The 19,074-nt window shown below is 37.9% G+C and overlaps 1 protein-coding gene across 14 annotated transcripts in view; it reads right to left on the reverse strand.

Annotated features, from left to right (window-relative positions):
* The window catches only part of LOC123758126 (MAP/microtubule affinity-regulating kinase 3), a 286,973-nt gene that overhangs the window by 253,209 nt on the left and 14,690 nt on the right, over positions 1–19,074 (reverse strand). For 13 of the 14 annotated variants that reach the window (XM_045742310.2, XM_045742307.2, XM_069329597.1 and 10 more), the window contains one exon: positions 12,973–13,223. In XM_045742310.2, the coding sequence (XP_045598266.1) occupies positions 12,973–13,047 (75 nt within the window). In that variant the 5' untranslated portion in view covers positions 13,048–13,223. Of the gene's footprint in view, positions 1–12,972; positions 13,224–17,465; positions 17,488–19,074 lie in introns of those variants that run through there. The other variant, XM_045742316.2, reaches the window with a different exon arrangement.

Genomic DNA, 19,074 nt, shown 5'->3' on the forward strand with positions numbered 1-19,074 from the left:
GATGGGGAAGAAATCATGAGAGAGACCTGGAACTTCAAGAACAAGAGGTCATAGATTTCAACTAACTAAACAAAGCTGCCAAAGAAATATATGAAAATTCACTTCTGCAAACAGGGTAGTAGATGGTTGGAATAAGTTAGGTGAGAAGGCGGCGGAAGCTAAAACTGTTGGTAATTTTAAAGCATTATATGAACGAGTGCTGGGAAGACGAGACACCACGAGCATAGCTCTCATCCTGTAACTACACTTTGGTAATTACCAGTCCATCCTCCTATTTTGGTAGTACTTATACAAATTGGAAAATGATTTTCTACTTATGTTGCAAAGAAATTAAATCTAACCTAACCTTCCTAGGCCTAATACACACTATCTGAGGCCTAATATAATACATGTGTGTGTGGTATACGGTACTAGACCTAGAAATATTTATTTTTTTTAGCTTAATTTTTTCGGGCTATAAAATGAATAGTACAAAGTTCTATCTACTGTAATTGCTTAGTACGTCAATGTTTGTATTATGGTGCACATAGTTACAAAAAGTACTATGTAAATATCAATGCTATGTACTTTCAAACTCATTGTATCTTCTTGTATAAATATAAATAAATAAATATATAACGTGAATGGGTTGTGTGCACACAAACTGAAGGAATGGTCCAACAAATGGCTACTGAAGTTCAACCCAAATAAATGTAAGGTAATGAAACTAGGTCAAGAGAACAAGCCAGATACAGAATACTAAATGGGAGACTAAGTCCTCCATGAAACAGACAGAAAGATCTCGAGTTGATATCACACCGAACTTATCTCCTAAAGCCAACATCAACAGATTATCAGCGACATATGCGAGGCTGGGTATCAGAACTGGCTTTAGAAACTTTTGTAAGGAATCATTTAGAACCTTGTATACCATATATGCAAGACAAATCCTGGAGCATGCAGTGCCAGCATGGAGTCCACACCACGTCAAGCATAAGACGAAGGTGGAGAAGGTTCAACAGTATGCCACTAGACTAGTTCCAGAACTAGTCTAGAAGCATACCTATTCCACTTCTGCATTTCAATGGGGCTATTTTGCACTTCCTGCTATGATTTCTGGTCTCATGTGAAGTTATTTATGTGTGCAGATCTGGAACCAGTCCCTTTAATATTTTCCACATGTAGATTATTATGCATCTTTCTTGCCTACACTCTAGGAATACAGATTTAAAACTTTAAAGTGGTCCCAATAATTTAGGTGCCTTATAGCGGATTCTATCAGTAAAAGATCTCTGCACGCTCTCTAGGTCAGCCATTTCTCCAGCTCAGAATGGGGCTATTAACATGCCACAATATTCAACCCTAGAGGGCACTAGTGTCTTTAACCCCTAAACTTCACAAAACTTCATATGAAGTGTGACATTGACCTCAGTGTTTAAAAGTTTCTGAAGCCCATTCAAATTTTGCTGACCAAACCACACACTATAAAGTGAAGGGACGACGACGTTTCGTTGTCTGAAATGACATCTTTCAAATCTTTTGTGCATAATCTACTAGGCAAATGATCCAACTTTGTCTAAATGATACCAGCATAACTTGAAAAGCAAGAAAATAAAAAATTATAAAAATGAATATTGAAAACTTCAGATTTTGAAATCAGCTACAAATATATAAAATATCACCAGTTATTCATTTGGTGTTAATATGCTCTCAGAATAGCATATGATCTTCATATTCATATACAGGTATTTAGAATATAGGTTTTCAGTACGGTTTAGTGTAAAAAAAAACTGTCAATATGGCATTTGAAATATGCACAAATTTAGACAACAAAAATTTATAACTCCAAACATTTAGAGTTAATGAAAAATTAATTTTATAGGGATTGTAAAACAGACAACTGTGCACACCATATGTAAAAATGGTGAGAATCGGTCAGAATCTAGATTTTTGGATACTGAAGTTGAAATTCTAGTTATAGATATAATTGAAGTTGAAGTTATCAACAATGAAGAAGGAAGTTCTAATTCATGAATTTACTTGTATGTTTTAGTAAATACTGTTTGGCATTCATATTTGAATATGTGAAAGTTGTAGGTCAATGTAAGAAACAAGGAAAATATAGTTTAAAATCTGAAAAAATCTGCCAAAAAAAATTCAGTGCCAAGTTCTGAGAGTTGTGACCGATTTATTTGCTGACCAATTTAATTTTGTCTTCACATAGTTAGAGACGGGTATGCACTCTCCAGGATGTTAAGGTTACAACAAATTCAAATAATAAACAAAGGAGGAAATAAACTTAAAACAAAAAAACAATCAAAATAATTTGCCCTTAAAAAAAAAAAAGTTTTGGAGATTGTTGAAAATAACTGATAACATTGGGCAATGTATTTATATGATATATAACAAAACAGAGCATAACATACTTACTCATTATTTGTGTTATTATGTATTACTCACCAATGCTATAAAGGCACCAGCTACATATCCACTTTGTGGACACTTCTTACTACTATTCTTCCTCCTTGTGTGTTGGACAAGTGCTTGCATCTCTTATTTTTTTTCGTTCTTTTTTTTTTAAATATACGTCTAAAATAAATTTCTGAAAATATTTTGATGCAAGTTTCACGAAGCTGTAGTCATTAACACTTTCGCGCTCTCCGCAAAGGTCACTCAGCCAACCGAATGTGCGCGCTGCGTTTTTATCGCTTAAGCGTAAAAACAAAAATGTGTATACTCTTTTTACTCTTCTGACCTTAGTTCTCATGCTACGTATTTCATTTTGGTACCAACGTGTTCGCAATAAAATTCTCTAGAAGAACATCAGTAAAAAAAGTCACGAAACGTATAGGGATACCAGCACCAAATAAATGACTACGAAGATGACTCGCCGTGAGCGCCCATCAGCAACAAAATGTTTTTACTCTTGGGATTGTAATCACCTCCACACTTATTCTACAGCGTTAATTTTGGTATCAATGGACTCGCAATGAAATTCCCAACACGGTGATATGAATATAAGCGTAGAATAATGATGCGGCCCGCCCGCAAGAGTGTGGGAAGTGGTGAAATTGTTACCCGGTATCGGTGACGGGACGACGCACGGCGCTTTGAAAGTTTATACTTATTTCACTCTCATGACATTAATTTTCTATGTACGTCATTCATTTTTGTGTCAATGTGTTCGCAATAGAATGTTCTATGTGCCCATAGGTAAAAAATATCAACAAAGCGTAAGTTAGAATAGCGCCAAATATAAAACAACGCTGGAACATATCAGTGAGCGTCAAACACACACGAAATGTTTTTACTTTTGTTATGTTTGTCAAGTTTATACTTGTTGCACACAGTTATTTTTGGTTGTATATTGATCGGAATAAAATTCCCTAAACAGACATATGCATATAATACATGATATGGGGGAAGCATTACCAGTATAAACGGCTAAAGTCACCCACCTGCAACCCGTTTGGGACAAAATACCATTTGATCGAAGTTATCCACACCTTTCATGAACTTATTGTACCATGCAGCCTAGTGGTGAGAAAGAGAGCCTCATAGCGCGCAGTTTGAAACAAACCCAAAGGAAATCGGATAAAAATTGAATTTTATACAAATATTTTAAAAGAGGACTCAACTTTATGTCCACTATGCGTTAGCGTTAGACGAAACGGGACGCGCCGGCGCGTCCAGATAGCGCGAAAGTGTTAAGTTGGGGATTTTTTTTTAACATTTTTAAGTAATTTTGACATAATTCAAATATTTTTTTAATTATGCCCCCTTATGCTGAGCAGGGTTAAAAGTATCATTGGTATGGCATTCCTTTTTTTGGAAGGTCCTCGTCATTTTTCTTGCAGCCGTGACGGCTACTTTATTGTGTTCTTTAAAAGTAATGTCTTCCAACATAATTACTCCTAGATCCTTTACACTGCTTTTTAAATTAGATGTTCTGCTATTTGTTTTCTTCGACTATGGAAGGAACGTCATTCCCATTCCAGTTTACATCATTTCTCCTCTTTTTCTTAGTAGTATGTGCCTTTACATATTTCTAATGCAACTGTGCTTATTATCCCAAAGCACTGGTTTAAGTTTGCATCATATTTGTCAAGCCTGACCCTAGGCTGGGCTCATGGAGTAGAACACCCAAAACCCTCTCTAGGTATCGAGTTGTTGTTCTCAGCATATTTCTACAAGGTCTTAATTTATTAATTCTCAGTTAATCAGTTTGTTATTTAAATTTGATTTGCTGAATTCTTCTTCTCTTGGATTTGAGATTGGCTGCAAAGGTCTATTGCCCAAGTTAGTCTGAACTTCGATTAGGTTGTGATCTGAGTAACAAATATTTGTATTTGATGAACTGATTAAGGACATCATGTCCATAATCAGTTTATCATTGTTTGTAAAAATAAGTTCTAGAGTACAGAATTTTCTTTCCCAGCTGGCTCTACTATTTTCTGGTTTAAAGCAAATCTGTCACACATCTGCAAGAGACCATTTGTATGTGGCTTCATTCAGACTCCTTCCTGGGATTCTTTGTTATATACTAGTTCTGCTATGACTGGAGGGACATATGGATGAGTAAATGAATAGAGAGAAGATTAGATAGGATGGATAGATATATTGATGGACATAGATGGGAAGATAAGAGACCTGGGCATTGTCAGGAACCCCCCCTCCCATAGTAATATATAATAAAAAAAAAAAAACTTGGCGAGAAGAAACCATTTAGCGTTTGTGGCAAAGTTTAGGTATGTGCAACAATTAAAATACTGTACTCTATCTGCAAAGTAAAGGGCAAACCCTTTAGTTGGTGGCATATAATATTACTGTACTTTATGAATAAAAAAATTAACAAAAATTAGGGCTGAGCTGAACACCTTGAGGTGTACCCAGCTCAAAGTGGACACAATAGCTGCCTCCTCCTACTCCAAAAGTGGCTAGCTATTCTAAGACTATATATATATTAGCTTCGTAAAAGGCAGCTTGGAGGTAAATAAAGATCTAATGAGAGCTTCCCCTCCCCCCAACTGATAAAATATTCAGCACAGCCAGTTTGAGTGCTCCTTCCCAGAAGAAAGCTATACAGGTTAGAAACAAATTAATTTTGTATTTCAGTCATCAACCTGCAAAATATAATCCTTCCATGAAAGGCCTTCTGTAGTTCCTTTATTATCGTTTTCAAATGATGATTGGTTGACCTGACATACTTCATTTCAACTATCTATGTAGTTGTGAAAAAGAATATGAACATAATCAGTATACATATGTAATTACAATCAAATTTTATAACATGACAGTTATTGCATTTGCATAGTAACATTTGCAACAATAACTGCATATGCACGATCAGCAATTATGAAAAGTGAACAGAATCTTTTTGTGTCAGGGTAAACTCCAGTACTGTATATCGATATAGACATATTACAGTTCATCCAAATAGCTTAATTTTTTCGGACTATAAAATGAATAGTACAAAGTTCTAACTACTGTAATTGCTTAGTACGTCAATGTTTGTATTATGGTGCACATAGTCATGAATGAATATCATCAGTCGTGTAAAATCATGCTCTTTATATACACTAACATTGTGAACGGGGAAATAGTTTTGTCATTTGCATCTTCACAAAATAAAGATAAATTTTTTCATGCAGGGTTCTCTCTCGATTTATGATTATTCTTCAAATCCAGTATGATTTTTCTTTTAGTACCATTTATTTTCTTTCAAATGTAGTCTTAAGGCTTAAAGTTTATTTCTGAAAAATAGCACAGTAAAATTAGGGTGCTGGTCCTCAATGTGTTAAAGAACCAGTAGTACTAAAAGTTTGAAAATATCATTGTCAAGACTTAAATCTGAACATTTCCATATTAAAGGTGGATATGCAAATTACAGATAACCAACATCACAGAAGGTACTTTACATGTGTACAAAAAAGTTAAATAATGATCAAGGCTAGTTTTAGCTGTCATATAAAGCAAGAAATCTAATTTCAGTAATGAGAAAATTCCTTAAATCTTCAATGTTGAAGGTAACAAACATCAGATTGTACGTATACTACAGTTCATTATCCATCACCACACGGCAGCCTATTTATATTGAAAAAGAGGTAAAATAAAGGGACATCACTGAAAGTTGGATAAACAATAGAGTTGTAGCGATGTAAAGAAATTCCTGTACCCTGTAAAAGTAGTCAGCAAATGGAATGCATTGAAGAAAGAAGTTGTCAAAGCCAGCTCCATCCACAACTTTAAGGATAAATTCGTAGGAGCTGTAATGAGGATTCCAACCTATGCAGTGGGTAGTCCAAGACAATCTACCATGGGACTACCCACCACATGGGTTCGAATCCTCATCACAGCTCCTATGGATTTTCTCATTGATACATCACGTTAGTGTGAATAATATCTGTGTATTTAACCTTCAAACTGCTAGGGTTCCAAATGGATTTAACACCCATAGACGCAACAACAAAAATAATTCCAAAAAATTCTTTCGTCTTATAGAAGTGTTTATTTTTGTTCCCTGATCACGGAAAAAATAACAAAAAAATCGTAGGCAGCATATTTTAGCTGCAATAGGGTTGGGAAGTCTGACAAAAAAGGGGCGTTGACAGTCTTCACCAGACGAGGTCTACTCTGCTCGAGCTGTCAGGCGGCAGTTGCCACAAATATATTATTACCTATGCAGGCGATGAGTCACAATAACGTGGCTGAAGTATGTTGACCAGACCACACACTAGAAGTTGAAGGGACGGACCGAAACGTCGTCGTCCCTTCAACTTCTAGTGTGTGGTCTGGTCAACATCATATTACCTAATTATTTCAATGTCTCTGATTTTTTCTTTTATTTTTTTTTTGCAGTAATATTATTCATTAAAATGAATTGTGATATTTATATAATAAAATATGTGAACCATCGCTGTACTCAAAATTATGGTGTGCATATTAGTGATTCAATTATTATGTTCATAAAACAATAAACAAATAGGTTTGCTGTTGTTACACTATATACACAGGTTATATATAAGTATTTGCATGTTTTGTTCACCATAACGAACCACTAAGTTGGTCTTGTGAGTCAAAAAGCAACGAGGAGTGACCGCCACACACCAGTCAGCCACTCACTGCCACTCCCTCCCTCAACAACACCTCACTCACCCTCATTCTCCTCCCACAATACTGTTCTTTTCACCATAACTGTACATCCAAGCTTGTATGGTGAGTAAAGACACAAAGACGTAGCTACTCACACAGTCAGCTGGTGGCAACCACCCTCAAGGCCTGACACATTAATATTTCTCTTCCAACAATATTGTTGTGGTGTTATTACGCTATATACACACATTATATACAAGTATCTACCTGTTTTATTCACCATACTTGTACAAATAAGCTGGTATGGTGCCCAAAGACCATAGTGGCCACCAATAAACAACATGACAAGTCGTGCAGACGACGCACCTCCCTCACCAAAATGGCGGCTCCCAACCTACTCCTATTGCTGTTATCACACTCTATACACACGTTATATACAAGTATCTACATTTGTGTTCATCATAGCAAACCACTAAGCTGGTATGGTGAGTGCAGTCAATAAAAGGTGGCCACACACAGTCAGAAGACGACACCACCACCCTCCCTCCCACAGCCTTACTCATCGCTAAATAATAGCAAGATCATATACTGTATATTATGGCATTTGTAGGCGATGCTGTGGTCAAAAGCCGAACAGCGGTGCTGTAAGCACGTGCTGTGTGCACCAGCCATGGTGGCTGGTGCACAACAGCTACATATTCTAGCTTTGACCTAACAAAAGTCAAACAATTTCTTTAGTATATCGCCATTCATGTATTTAAAAGCAATTCTGAAGTTAGCAAGCGTGGCATAGGCTCCTCGCACAATATTCTTTATGTGGTCCACAGTGGATAGTTTTCTATCTAGAACCTATCTATCTATCTTAGAACTTATCTAGAATATTATCTATCTAGAAATGTGTATGTGTATGTATGCATATGTCATACCTAGTACTGTAGCCAGAACGCAGTACTCGGGCCTACTATGCAAGGCCAAATTGACCTAATAAGCCAAGTTTTCCGGAATTTATACATTTTTCTCATTTTTTTCTTATGAAATGATAAAGCTATCTATTTCATTATGTACGAGTTAATTTTTTTCAAATTTGAGTTAAAACTAATGTAGATATATGACCGAACCTAACTAACCCTACCTAACCTATCTTAACCTAACCTAAACTAACACAACTAAGTAAATAATTATGTTCAAAGTATAATATAATAATAATAATAATAATTCAACTAATTGGAAACAATTTATTGAAAATAAAGAAAATCACTACCTATTAGGCAAATCGGGCATTGCATAGTAGGCCGAGAAGTGCGTTCTGGCTACAAGGTATGACACACACACACACATTTATTTTATCTATATATATATATATATATATATATATATATATATATATATATATATATATATATATATATATATATATATATATATATATCTATATCTATATATATATCTATATCTATATAAAACTGGGCCGACTGAAAAAAACTAATGCCAACAGCAGCAGCACCGCCAAGGCTTAACAAGGCAAATAACAGCATTTGACATGATATGCCAATCCACAAACAAGCAAGAAAAACCCAGCCTTCAATGTAATGAAATGCCATTTTCTGGGCGAGACCCGGAGGCATCCCAGAGCTTACTGGGCTGATATGCTAATGTCAGACTTTGGCATGAGTCATGTGTATGGAGTTCTGTGGGCCTATCGGGGACCACGAGCCAGAACCTGGCCCCCTTAGAGAGGCACGGGGAGCAATGGCCAATGCTTCCAAAAACACCCCCCGTGTTTTTGGAAGCATTCTATGTCTGCCATCGACCAGGTTAGGCACCCAGAAAGGTAAGCATCCCAAAACAAACCCCTATTCTGGTGAAAATATTGCTACCAAAAGCCAAACAAGTGGATAGAGCTCCCCAAAAAGAAACTAGCATGACAACACACATTGCCGCGCCGCTGTCTATGCAGCTTCCCCTCCCCGGGAGGAGGAAGGGGAAGCCCCTGACCCCCCACGCCGGCTATCCACCCGTCAGTTCTGAGGCTGGATGTCAAAACACGCAAAAAACCACTGACTGGAGGGAGGGAGGGCCCTCCCTCCCTCGAGCCCCCCCAAAAACAGGTGCAAGCGGGACCTCTTGTGTCTTGTGCGGAATCGTACCGATTCCTCAGTATATCGCTCATTTCTTTGATGTCATCAGTTGAAGTTCTAGCTCCCTTTCGCAGGGGGCCGATACTAAAGGTAGTTTTTTTTATATTGATTTTGCACAGGGAGAAAAAATATTTCAAATTTTCTTTATTTCACTGATGGCCTTTTGCTCTCTCTCTCTCTCTCTCCTGGATTTTGTATGATTCTTGTAGCTTTATTTCAATTGTTTCTATTTCTCTACCTAGCCTCCTTCGTCGTTCTTGAGATAGGGTGCAACTCAAGTTGTTCCGCGATTCGTTTTCTTCGCCTATAAAGGAAATGGCATTCCTGTTCTAATCTGCATTTTACCACAGGTGAATTTAAATTTTAACAGCCCACCACCAGCCTCTGTTTCACTAGGCATTTGGGAAGAAATCAAAGAATAACATACAGTACTTGCTACTTTGTTGACCAGACCACACTAGAAGGTGAACGGACGATGACGTTTTGGTCCGCCAAGTACCATTCTCCAGTCACAATCGACTTGAGAATGGTCCAGGACGGACTGAAACGTCCTCATCCCTTCACCTTCTAGTGTGTGGTCTGGTCAACATACTTTAGCCATGTTATTGTGACTCTTCTCCTTGCTACTTTATACAACATAATACTGTAGTGGGGAACTGACAGAAGGAGAGACTTCCAGAGATAGACTGCCACACTACACAATTCAAGATGCTGCTCAGAGTGGTTTCCCTAATGAACACAGTAAAGGTCAATCACAGGGGTTGCTTTATGTTATCTCCCCTATTAAATTTTTGCTCTCGATCGAGAATTTGTTTCATTGGAAAAGTGAATATACCTAAAGTCTCACACCATGAATTTCTCTACTTTCTGCAAGCAGCTGGTGGTACAAACTGTAAATGTTCTAGAAAGATTTACTTGATGGGTGAAAATTTCTATCCTCTTTGACTACAAGCAAATTTCAAATGGGTTCTTTCTTTAATGCTCTACCAGCTGGCTATCTAGAACAGTGAAAGTAACTTTTCTAGAAAGCAGAACAGTCACATATACCAGAAGCCCCCAATTCCATGCAGATGTAGAATTTCACCTCAGGACAGCCAAACATTTCACAAAGCCAACTAAAGTCTGCATCATTGACAGTCCACTCTGTGATGACGGGGTAAAAACAAGTGCCGTCTGCCGGATGGCTGAACATGCCCTGAAAGTGATCCACACAGAGCCAAACCCTCAAGAAGCTAAAAATAGGAGATACCCATAGTGAACAGCCCCACAAGGAATAAGACCAAAGCAGCTCCCACCCTATTTGCTTCAGACAATGAAATACCGGGAAGCAGTTAGAGTGGAGCCAGACCACACAGCCAACTAGGAGATGAAGTAAACACAGTGTGCGCCAGACTGGCACAAACTATACTTTCCCATAGTAAGAAAACAACATGTAAAGGATTTGGGAATAATAATGTCTGACGACCTAACGTTTAAGGAGCATAACCAAGCAAATATTGCGACAGCCAGAAAAATGATAGGATGGATTACGAGAACTTTCAAATCCAGGGATCCCATCACAATGGTTGTACTCTTCAAGTCACTTGTGTTGTCCCGTCTTGAGTACTGCTCAGTACTCACTTCCCCCTTCAGAGCAGGAGAGATTGCTGAAAGAGGGAATACAGAGAACATATACGGCACGCATAGACGCAATAAAGCACCTAAATTATTGGGATTGTCTCAAAGCCCTCCAAATGTACTCACTAGAAAGAAGACGAGAGAGAGATCAAATAATATACACCTGGAAGATACTGGAGGGCCAAGTACCAAATCTACACAGTAAAATAACAACGTACTGGAGTGAATGATATGGAAGAAAATGCAGAATAGAACCAGTGAAGAGCAGAGGTGCCATAGGCACAATCAGAGAACACTGTATAAACATCAAGAGGCCAGCGGTTGTTCAACGTTCTCCCAGCAAGCATAAGAAATATTGCCGGAACAACCGTGGACATCTTCAAGAGGAAACTAGATTTATTCCTCCAAGGAGTGCCGGACCAACCGGGCTGTGGTGGGTATGTGGGCCTGCGGGCCGCTCCAAGCAACAGCCTAGTGGACCAAACTCTCTCAAGTCAAGCCTGGCCTCAGACCCACAAAGAGGAATATTAGCAAGAAGTGTCCACAAAGTGGATATGCAGCTGGTTTCTTTATAGCATTGCTGAGAAATACATAATAAAACAAATAATAATGAGTAAGTATGTTATTATGCTCTATTTTGTTATATGTCATATAAATACATTAACAGATATTAACATTGGGCACTTTCACCAAAGTCCACAAATTTTTTTAGAGGTTTTTTCTGTTTTTTTTCCATTGTTTATTATCTGATTTTGTTGTAATCTTTACATCCTGTGGAGTGCATACCTGTCCTTAATTATGAACAGATAGTCAACAAATAAATCAGCTACAACTGGTAGAACTTGGGACTGAATTTTTTGGGGGGTGATTTTTTCACAGATTTAAAACCATTTTCTGTGTCTCTTTAGGTTGTGTTGATGATTAGGGACCGGATTAGGGCTTTATCACTTATATAAAGTATACATATATAGCTCCTAAATCATTATAATTATTCCTATATTTTGTTTTTTGGGAGTTATTTTTTCATGACTTCATTTAAACACATATTGACCTATAACTTTCACATAATCAAGTACAAATGGCAAATAACATTTATTAATTTAAACATACAAGTAAATTAATGAATTAGAGCTACCTTATTCATTGTCGATAACTTCAACTTCAATTATCTCTAAAACTAGAGTTTCAACTTTGAGTCTGCATCAAAAATCCAGTTTCTGACTGATTTTCACCATTTTTACATATAGTCAGCACAGCTGTCTGTTCTACAATCCTATTTGATTGTTTGTCATAAACCTTATATGTTGGGAGCTATAAATTTTATGGTCAAAATTTAGTGCATATTTTCAAATGCCATATTGACAATTTTTTTTACAGTAAACTATGCTGAATCCTATAACAATAAATAAAAATAAAGATCATATGCTCTTTTGAGAGCATAATAACACCAAATGAACAATTTGTGATATTTGATATTCTTAATGCTCATTTGAAAATCTGAAATTTTCAATATTTTTTATATAAACATTTATTTATTTATTTATTTATTAATAATTATTTTTCATTTTCTTGTTTTTCAAGTTATGTTGGTGATTTAGACAAAGTTGGAGCATGTGCCTAATAATTATATACAATTTTTTTTTTTAAAGAATTTGAGCAAGGAGCAAAATTTCATTTCCCAGCCCCTTAAGAGTCTGGTGTGGAATGAACTGGGTGGAGCTTGCCAGGCAGCAAGCACCAAGGAGCCACCATGGAGCCCTCCCAGAAAAGAACTTGCCTAAGCCTGAATACAGTACTGTATATGCATTCTTTCTATGCATTTATGACCATTGTTCACTAAATTACTATAAGTGTTATAAAAAAATAAACTTTAGTGGCTTGACTACATGCTTACTACAGCAATTACCATTTTTACCTGAATTTTGTACAAAGTTTATGGGATAATCTAATCCCTTCATATTACAGTATATTCTATTTAACTTGAAAAGTACCTTTTCTACAAACAGATAAGTGTAAATACACTTGTTGAAAAATTTGTAACTATGCTGTAATGAACCACATTTTCAATGTCAATTTACAACTATACATTTCTTAAATGAAAATAGCAGTCTTACACTGCAATACAGTACATTCTTTCTATGCTTACCTTCGTCTTGGTGACATGGTCAGCTGGCAAGGCCTCGGGCACCGTTTGAAGAGTGGTGCGCACGCTTGCCGACATGGCGCAATTTTGTTGCGTGCTAAGGGTGGCACTAGTGTGTGGCGGGTTGGCTCAGTCTACGCCAGAGGAACTATGGGGTTTAAAGGCTTGGGCTACCATCCAGGGGCCATTACACTTGGGTGCACCACAAGTACTTTGGAAATTCCTCACACACCACTTCCTACACCTCCCATAATCTGTTGAAAGCAATATTGATATAGTAAATCAAACTTCTTCACAGAAAGGCAAATCATGCTATCTTCCTGATCAGTTTCATGAGAATGAAAATACAATAAAAACCACTTGTAATAGCAATGCCTTTTTAAATAAGTAAACAATTTTGGAAATATAATACAATTCATTGTTATGTGAGCAAAAATACTTCAGAACTACCAATTAAGGACAAAACTTAATCATCAGGGCCCATCAGTCCCCACTATCCTATTTCCCATTTTCTTGTAGAAGGGAAGAATCGGTACATATAAATAAAGCAATATGTAAAAAGATTATGAAAATACTTAAAATGACATCCAGCAGAACAAAGACAAAAATCCTTCTCCCCACCCCTCACCGCTTCATCTATATAAATAAACATGGAAATGTTCATTTGTTCAAAAAAGCTAATCTCCAAAAGTTCTTCACCGATTGCTTTGAAATTTTCACACAATGTTCCATTCGCATCCGAGCGGGTTTTTATATACATACTATATTGATGTCACGTTTGTATCGGAAAAAACTGTTTTTTTGAGAAATCTTCGAAACCTCTTTACTAATTGCTTTGAAATTTTGACACTATGTTGCATTCGAATAGACGCGTGTTTCTATATACATGCCTTACCTGTGACAGGAAAAAAACATGCTTTTTTTTTTTTAAAAGTGCCATCTGTTGGACATAAGAGCAACACGCTGTAATCTCCCAAAGTTCTTCACCAATTGCTTTGAAATTCTGACAACATTCCATTCAATATGCACGCGTTTTTATATACCTACTATATAGATGCCACACCTGTGACGGGTAAAAACATGTTAAAGAAAAAAAACAGCGCCATCTGTTGCACATTATAGCAACACACACTATACTAAATACTGTATGTTACGAATTCCATTTAAATGTTTCCGATTGCATTGATAAATTTAATTTTCATAGGTTGACTTATTTGTTGGGGGCCTCGTAGCCTGGTGGATAGCGCGCAGGACTCGTAATTCTGTGGCGCGGGTTCGATTCCCGCACGAGGCAGAAACAAGTGGGCAAAAGTTTCTTTCACCCTGAACGCCCCTGTTACCTAGCAGTAAATAGGTACCTGGGAGTTAGTCAGCTGTCACGGGCTGCTTCCTGGGGGTGGAGGCCTGGTCGAGGACCAGGCCGCGGGGACACTAAAGCCCCGAAATCATCTCAAGATAACCTCAAGATCTCAAGATAATTAAAATTTTTATTGAATTATTTTGTGTGACTGTTGGAATTGAGCTGTGTTGTTTACTATACCGTTCATTTCGTAAGTATAGATGTCACACCTGTGACAGGTAAAAACTTTTTTTTTTAAGAAACAGTGACATCTGTTGCACATAAGAGTCACACACACTATACTAAATATGTTACGATTCCATTTCAATGTTTTTGATTGCACTGACAAATAAAATTTTCATACATTGATTTATTTTCATGTTGATTTAATTATTTTGTGTGACGCTGTGTTGGAACTGAGCTATGTTGTTTATTGTACTGTTCATTTTGTGAGTATAAGTATAAATGCTGCACCTGTGACAGGTAAAAAACAATTTCTAAAAAAAAAAAAAAAAAAAGGGCACAATCTATTGCACGTAAGAGCAACTCACACTATACTAAATATGTTTTGATTCCATTTCAATGTTTCTGATTTCATTGATAAATTGAATTTTCATTTAATTATTATTTTCATTTTGATTTAATTATTTTGTGTGACATTGCATTGGAACCGAGCTGTGTTGTTTACCATACCATTCACTTCATGAGTATAGTTTTTTTTTTTTGTCATTGTTTTTCATTTCGTTTAATTGTTTTTCTTATATTTCAGTGATGGGAACATCAGATCATTTGACATTCCCAATTTTCTGATGGGAACACCAGACCATTTGGGGATACATTGGATGAGGGGACAGGAGTGGGGGATGGTGGGAGGACGAGGAGACGGGGGAATGGAGATTGGTGGGAGAGGACAAGGGGACAGGGAAGTGGGGAATGGTGGGGAGGACGAGAGGACGGGGGAGAGGGGGAATGGTAGGGAGGACGAGGGGACAGTGGAGTGGTGGATGGTGGGGAGGACATAGGAATGGGGGGGGGAGGGAGGACGAGGAAGTGAGGAATGGTTGGGAGGACTGGGAGGGTTGACTGTTGCCGAGTCATAGCAACGCGTGACCCGATACAGCTAGTACAATATATAAAGAGCTTCCTGCAAGTTGTCAATAAAAGAGTGGCAGTTTTGTCAAGTAGTTGTAGTAGTGAGTGTGTACACTGACTGTGGAGGTGACTCCTAGTAGTTGTAGCAATAATAGTGGTGTAATCAAGGTAGCTGGAAGGGATCAGGACAAAGCATCAAGCCATTACGACTATACAGTGGAACATCTGTTTACGAATGCCCTGGATTACAAATTTTTCGGTATACAGTGTACAAAGTAAATTTCCTCGTAAAATTTGACTATGAAGTTTGCCTTGGAATATGAACGTTTGTTAATACTGTACATGTATGGGTCGAGCATGTGGGTTCTGCTGGGTGTGGGGCAAGGCACGCTCAGTTTACCAGTGTATCTCGCCTAGTGACGACCGTGCTTGAATTCTTTCTGAAGAATTACATGGGTCCCAAGAAAGTCAGTGGTAAATACTAAAAGAACAATGATCTCTGGCAGGAGAAAATTGTGGCTTGAATGTGTTCCAGAACAAAACTTTGAGATTTGAGCCAGAACCTGAAGTGCCTCTTGTTGAGGAAATTGTTTCTCTGGGCCTGAAATTAGGCTTGGGGTTGGATGGTGCTGATGTGGGGGAGTTGGTGGATGAACACAGCAAGGAAATGACCACCGAAGAACACCTAACCCTTCACAAATCGCAGCAACAAGAAACTGCCAAGGAAATTTCTTCAGCGGAGGATGTGGCAGTAGAGGATGTCCCTTCCTCATTAAGAAAATGTGTGCAGTATGGGAAGAACTGCAAAGTTTTGTGTACAGGACTATGACAATCTGATGTCTCAAAACAGACAAGTGTTAAAATGTAAGGAAAAAGTGTCTATAGACATTCTTAGTAAAACAGGCAAGCAGTGAGCCACAACCAGGTCCTAGTGGTATACCTGTAAAATGAGTGAGTGAGTAAGCGAGTGCACACCCCAGAAATATCATCACTGTGTGATGTTATAATGGAAGGGGATCCCCCCTTCCAAACACTAACACCTCTCCTCCCCCCCCCTCTCTCCTCGCCGTCTTCCATACACCAACAAGAGTCCCCAATAAAGCTAAAGTATAGTAAAAAAAAATTGGAGTATTATTCTATATAAAATGTATTTTTAAGTTAATATTTTTAGGTGTGTGGAATGGATTAATTCAATTTACATTACTGTATTTCTTATGGGAAAATTTATTTCAGTTTACGAATTTTCGGTGTACAGACCATCTCTTGGAATTGATTAAATTTGTAAACCAATGTGCCGTTGTATAGCACTTAGAAGGGATAAGGATTTGGGGTTGGACAGGAGGGTGAGGAAGGGGGGGGGGGAAAGAAAGGTGCCCAAACACTTGGATAGTCGGGGATTGAACGCAGACCTGTATGAAGCGAGACTGTCGCTCTACCCTCCAATCTAAGTGGTTGAGCTCAATGTAGTTGGGGTTGTGACTGTGTGCTTGTGGCAATTATTTTCCCATATTTTTATTAGTTGTGTTAATGGTTAAGGTGTTTTTTGTGCTATTAAGGTTTGTAGCATTGATTATGGTTTTAGTTTTGTTATTAATAATACCTGTGGTTACTGTAGTGGTGTTTGGTGGTGGTGGTTTGTGGATGTGGTGTGGTGTTTGGTGGTGGTGGTTTGAGGATGTGGTGGAGAGTAACAGACAGGATTGACACTGATCAGATAACAGTACATGATGGAGGGTGGAACCGACAAAAACTTGCTAGTTGTCTATTTACAAATGTTTACAATCACTCACAATTTAGCCAGATGGATTACACAACATTTAGCAATTCTGTGATCCTTTGGCTGATGAAGCTTACACTACCCAACACAAAATTATCATTTACTGTAGTGCCAAGACATTTGTTTATTTTAATTGAAAAAATTTGCAAACCGAGAGTTTTGACAAACATCTCACAATCTTGAAAATTGCAAAGAAATTTCCCAGTATGTGCAGTCATATGGTGGCTACAGTCCAAAACAGTACTTTCATAGCACTAAAGACCCCTTCTCAGCAGAATATTTCACTACCTTGCATTGGTTCAGAGGATCAATGTCTGCATGGCCCAGTATCTGACCAAGTCTCCTGGTTGGTAATTGGTCCACCAGGCTGTTAAACACACCGGCTTGCAGCTTGATGCATGATTCACAGCCTGGTTGATCAGGTATCCTTTGGGGGTGTTTATTTGCCTCTTCTGAAAACCATGAGAAGTTGGACAGCTCTGCCCCTATGATTAGAGAGAGGGACTTTAAAAGATTTTGGACCCTTGATGTTGATAGAATTCTAAGTATTGTACTTATTGCACCTTAGCTTTTCAATATTTTGCACTTCCTGCCGTGACCATCAGTCTCACGTGGTGTTATTTGTGTGCAGATTTGGAACCAGTATACTGTACCTGGAGCATACTTGGAGAGGGTTCCAGTTCTTCTACTCCCCAAGCCCGGCCTGAAGCCAGGCTCGACTTGTGATAACTTGGTCTAATAGGCTGTTGCTTGGAGCGGCCCGCAGGCCCACATATCCACTACAACCTAGTTGGTCCGACACTTCTTGCTAAAACCTATCTAAATGCATCTTGAAGACATCAACCTTTATTTTGGCAATATTTATTTAAGGTTATTTAACAGCTGTAGCTCTCTGACGTTCAGAAATTGCTCTGTGTTTGCCTATTTGTTTGACTGCTCTGTGTTTGCCTATTTGTTTGACTGTGCCTATGGCACCTCTACTCCTCATTGGTTCTATTCTGCATTACCTTCTGTATCTTTTGCACTAGTATGTATGTAATTCTATTGTGAAAATTTGGGACTTGACCCTCCAATATCTTCCATGCATATATAATATTTGATACCCCTCTCATCTCCTTTCCAAAGAGTACATTTTGAGAGCTTTAAGATGGTGCCAATAATTTAGGCGTTTTATCGTGTGTATGAGTGCCACATGTCTATGGCTACTTCAAAGTCCAATAAGGTTAGGGTGTCATCTGATATATGGTTCAATGTTGGTGTCACTTTCATATCATTTACATCACTAGCACTCTTCTGCCTGAGTACGGCTCGGTACTCGCTTCCCTTTTCAGATAAGATGTCTGAAATAGAGGGAATATTACAGAGAACATACTGATATGGCACACATGGACGTGATAAAGCACAAATTAATGAGACCATATCAAAGGTTTCAAAATGCGCTCTCTAGAAAGGAGGCAATAGCAGTATCAAATAATATAGACTGTACATGAAAGGTACTGGAAGCCCAGGTCCCAAATTTGCACAGTAAACTAACATATTGGAGTAAATGGAATGGAAGGAAATGCAGAATAGAACCAGTGAGAGGTAGAGGTGCCACAGGCATGTTCAGAGATCACCGTCTTAATCCTTAGACCATGCATATTACCGCATATATTGGGGGCCTGGTAGCAAAAAATATTTGAATTATGTAAAAATAACTTAATGTTAAACAAATCTCCTACTTTTTAGCTTCAGTGTCATGAAACTTTCATCAAAATATTTTCAGAAATTGATTTTAGACAAATTTTTGAAAAATAGGAATGTTTTGTTGATAAGAAGAACAGCTGCTAATAACTGGAACTGAAGGATTATGCAGTAATAAAGAGATGCAAGCACCTGTCCGATGCTAAAAAAAGCA

The sequence above is a fragment of the Procambarus clarkii genome, chromosome 22 (assembly GCF_040958095.1).
Source record: "Procambarus clarkii isolate CNS0578487 chromosome 22, FALCON_Pclarkii_2.0, whole genome shotgun sequence".
Lineage (NCBI taxonomy): Eukaryota > Metazoa > Arthropoda > Malacostraca > Decapoda > Cambaridae > Procambarus > Procambarus clarkii.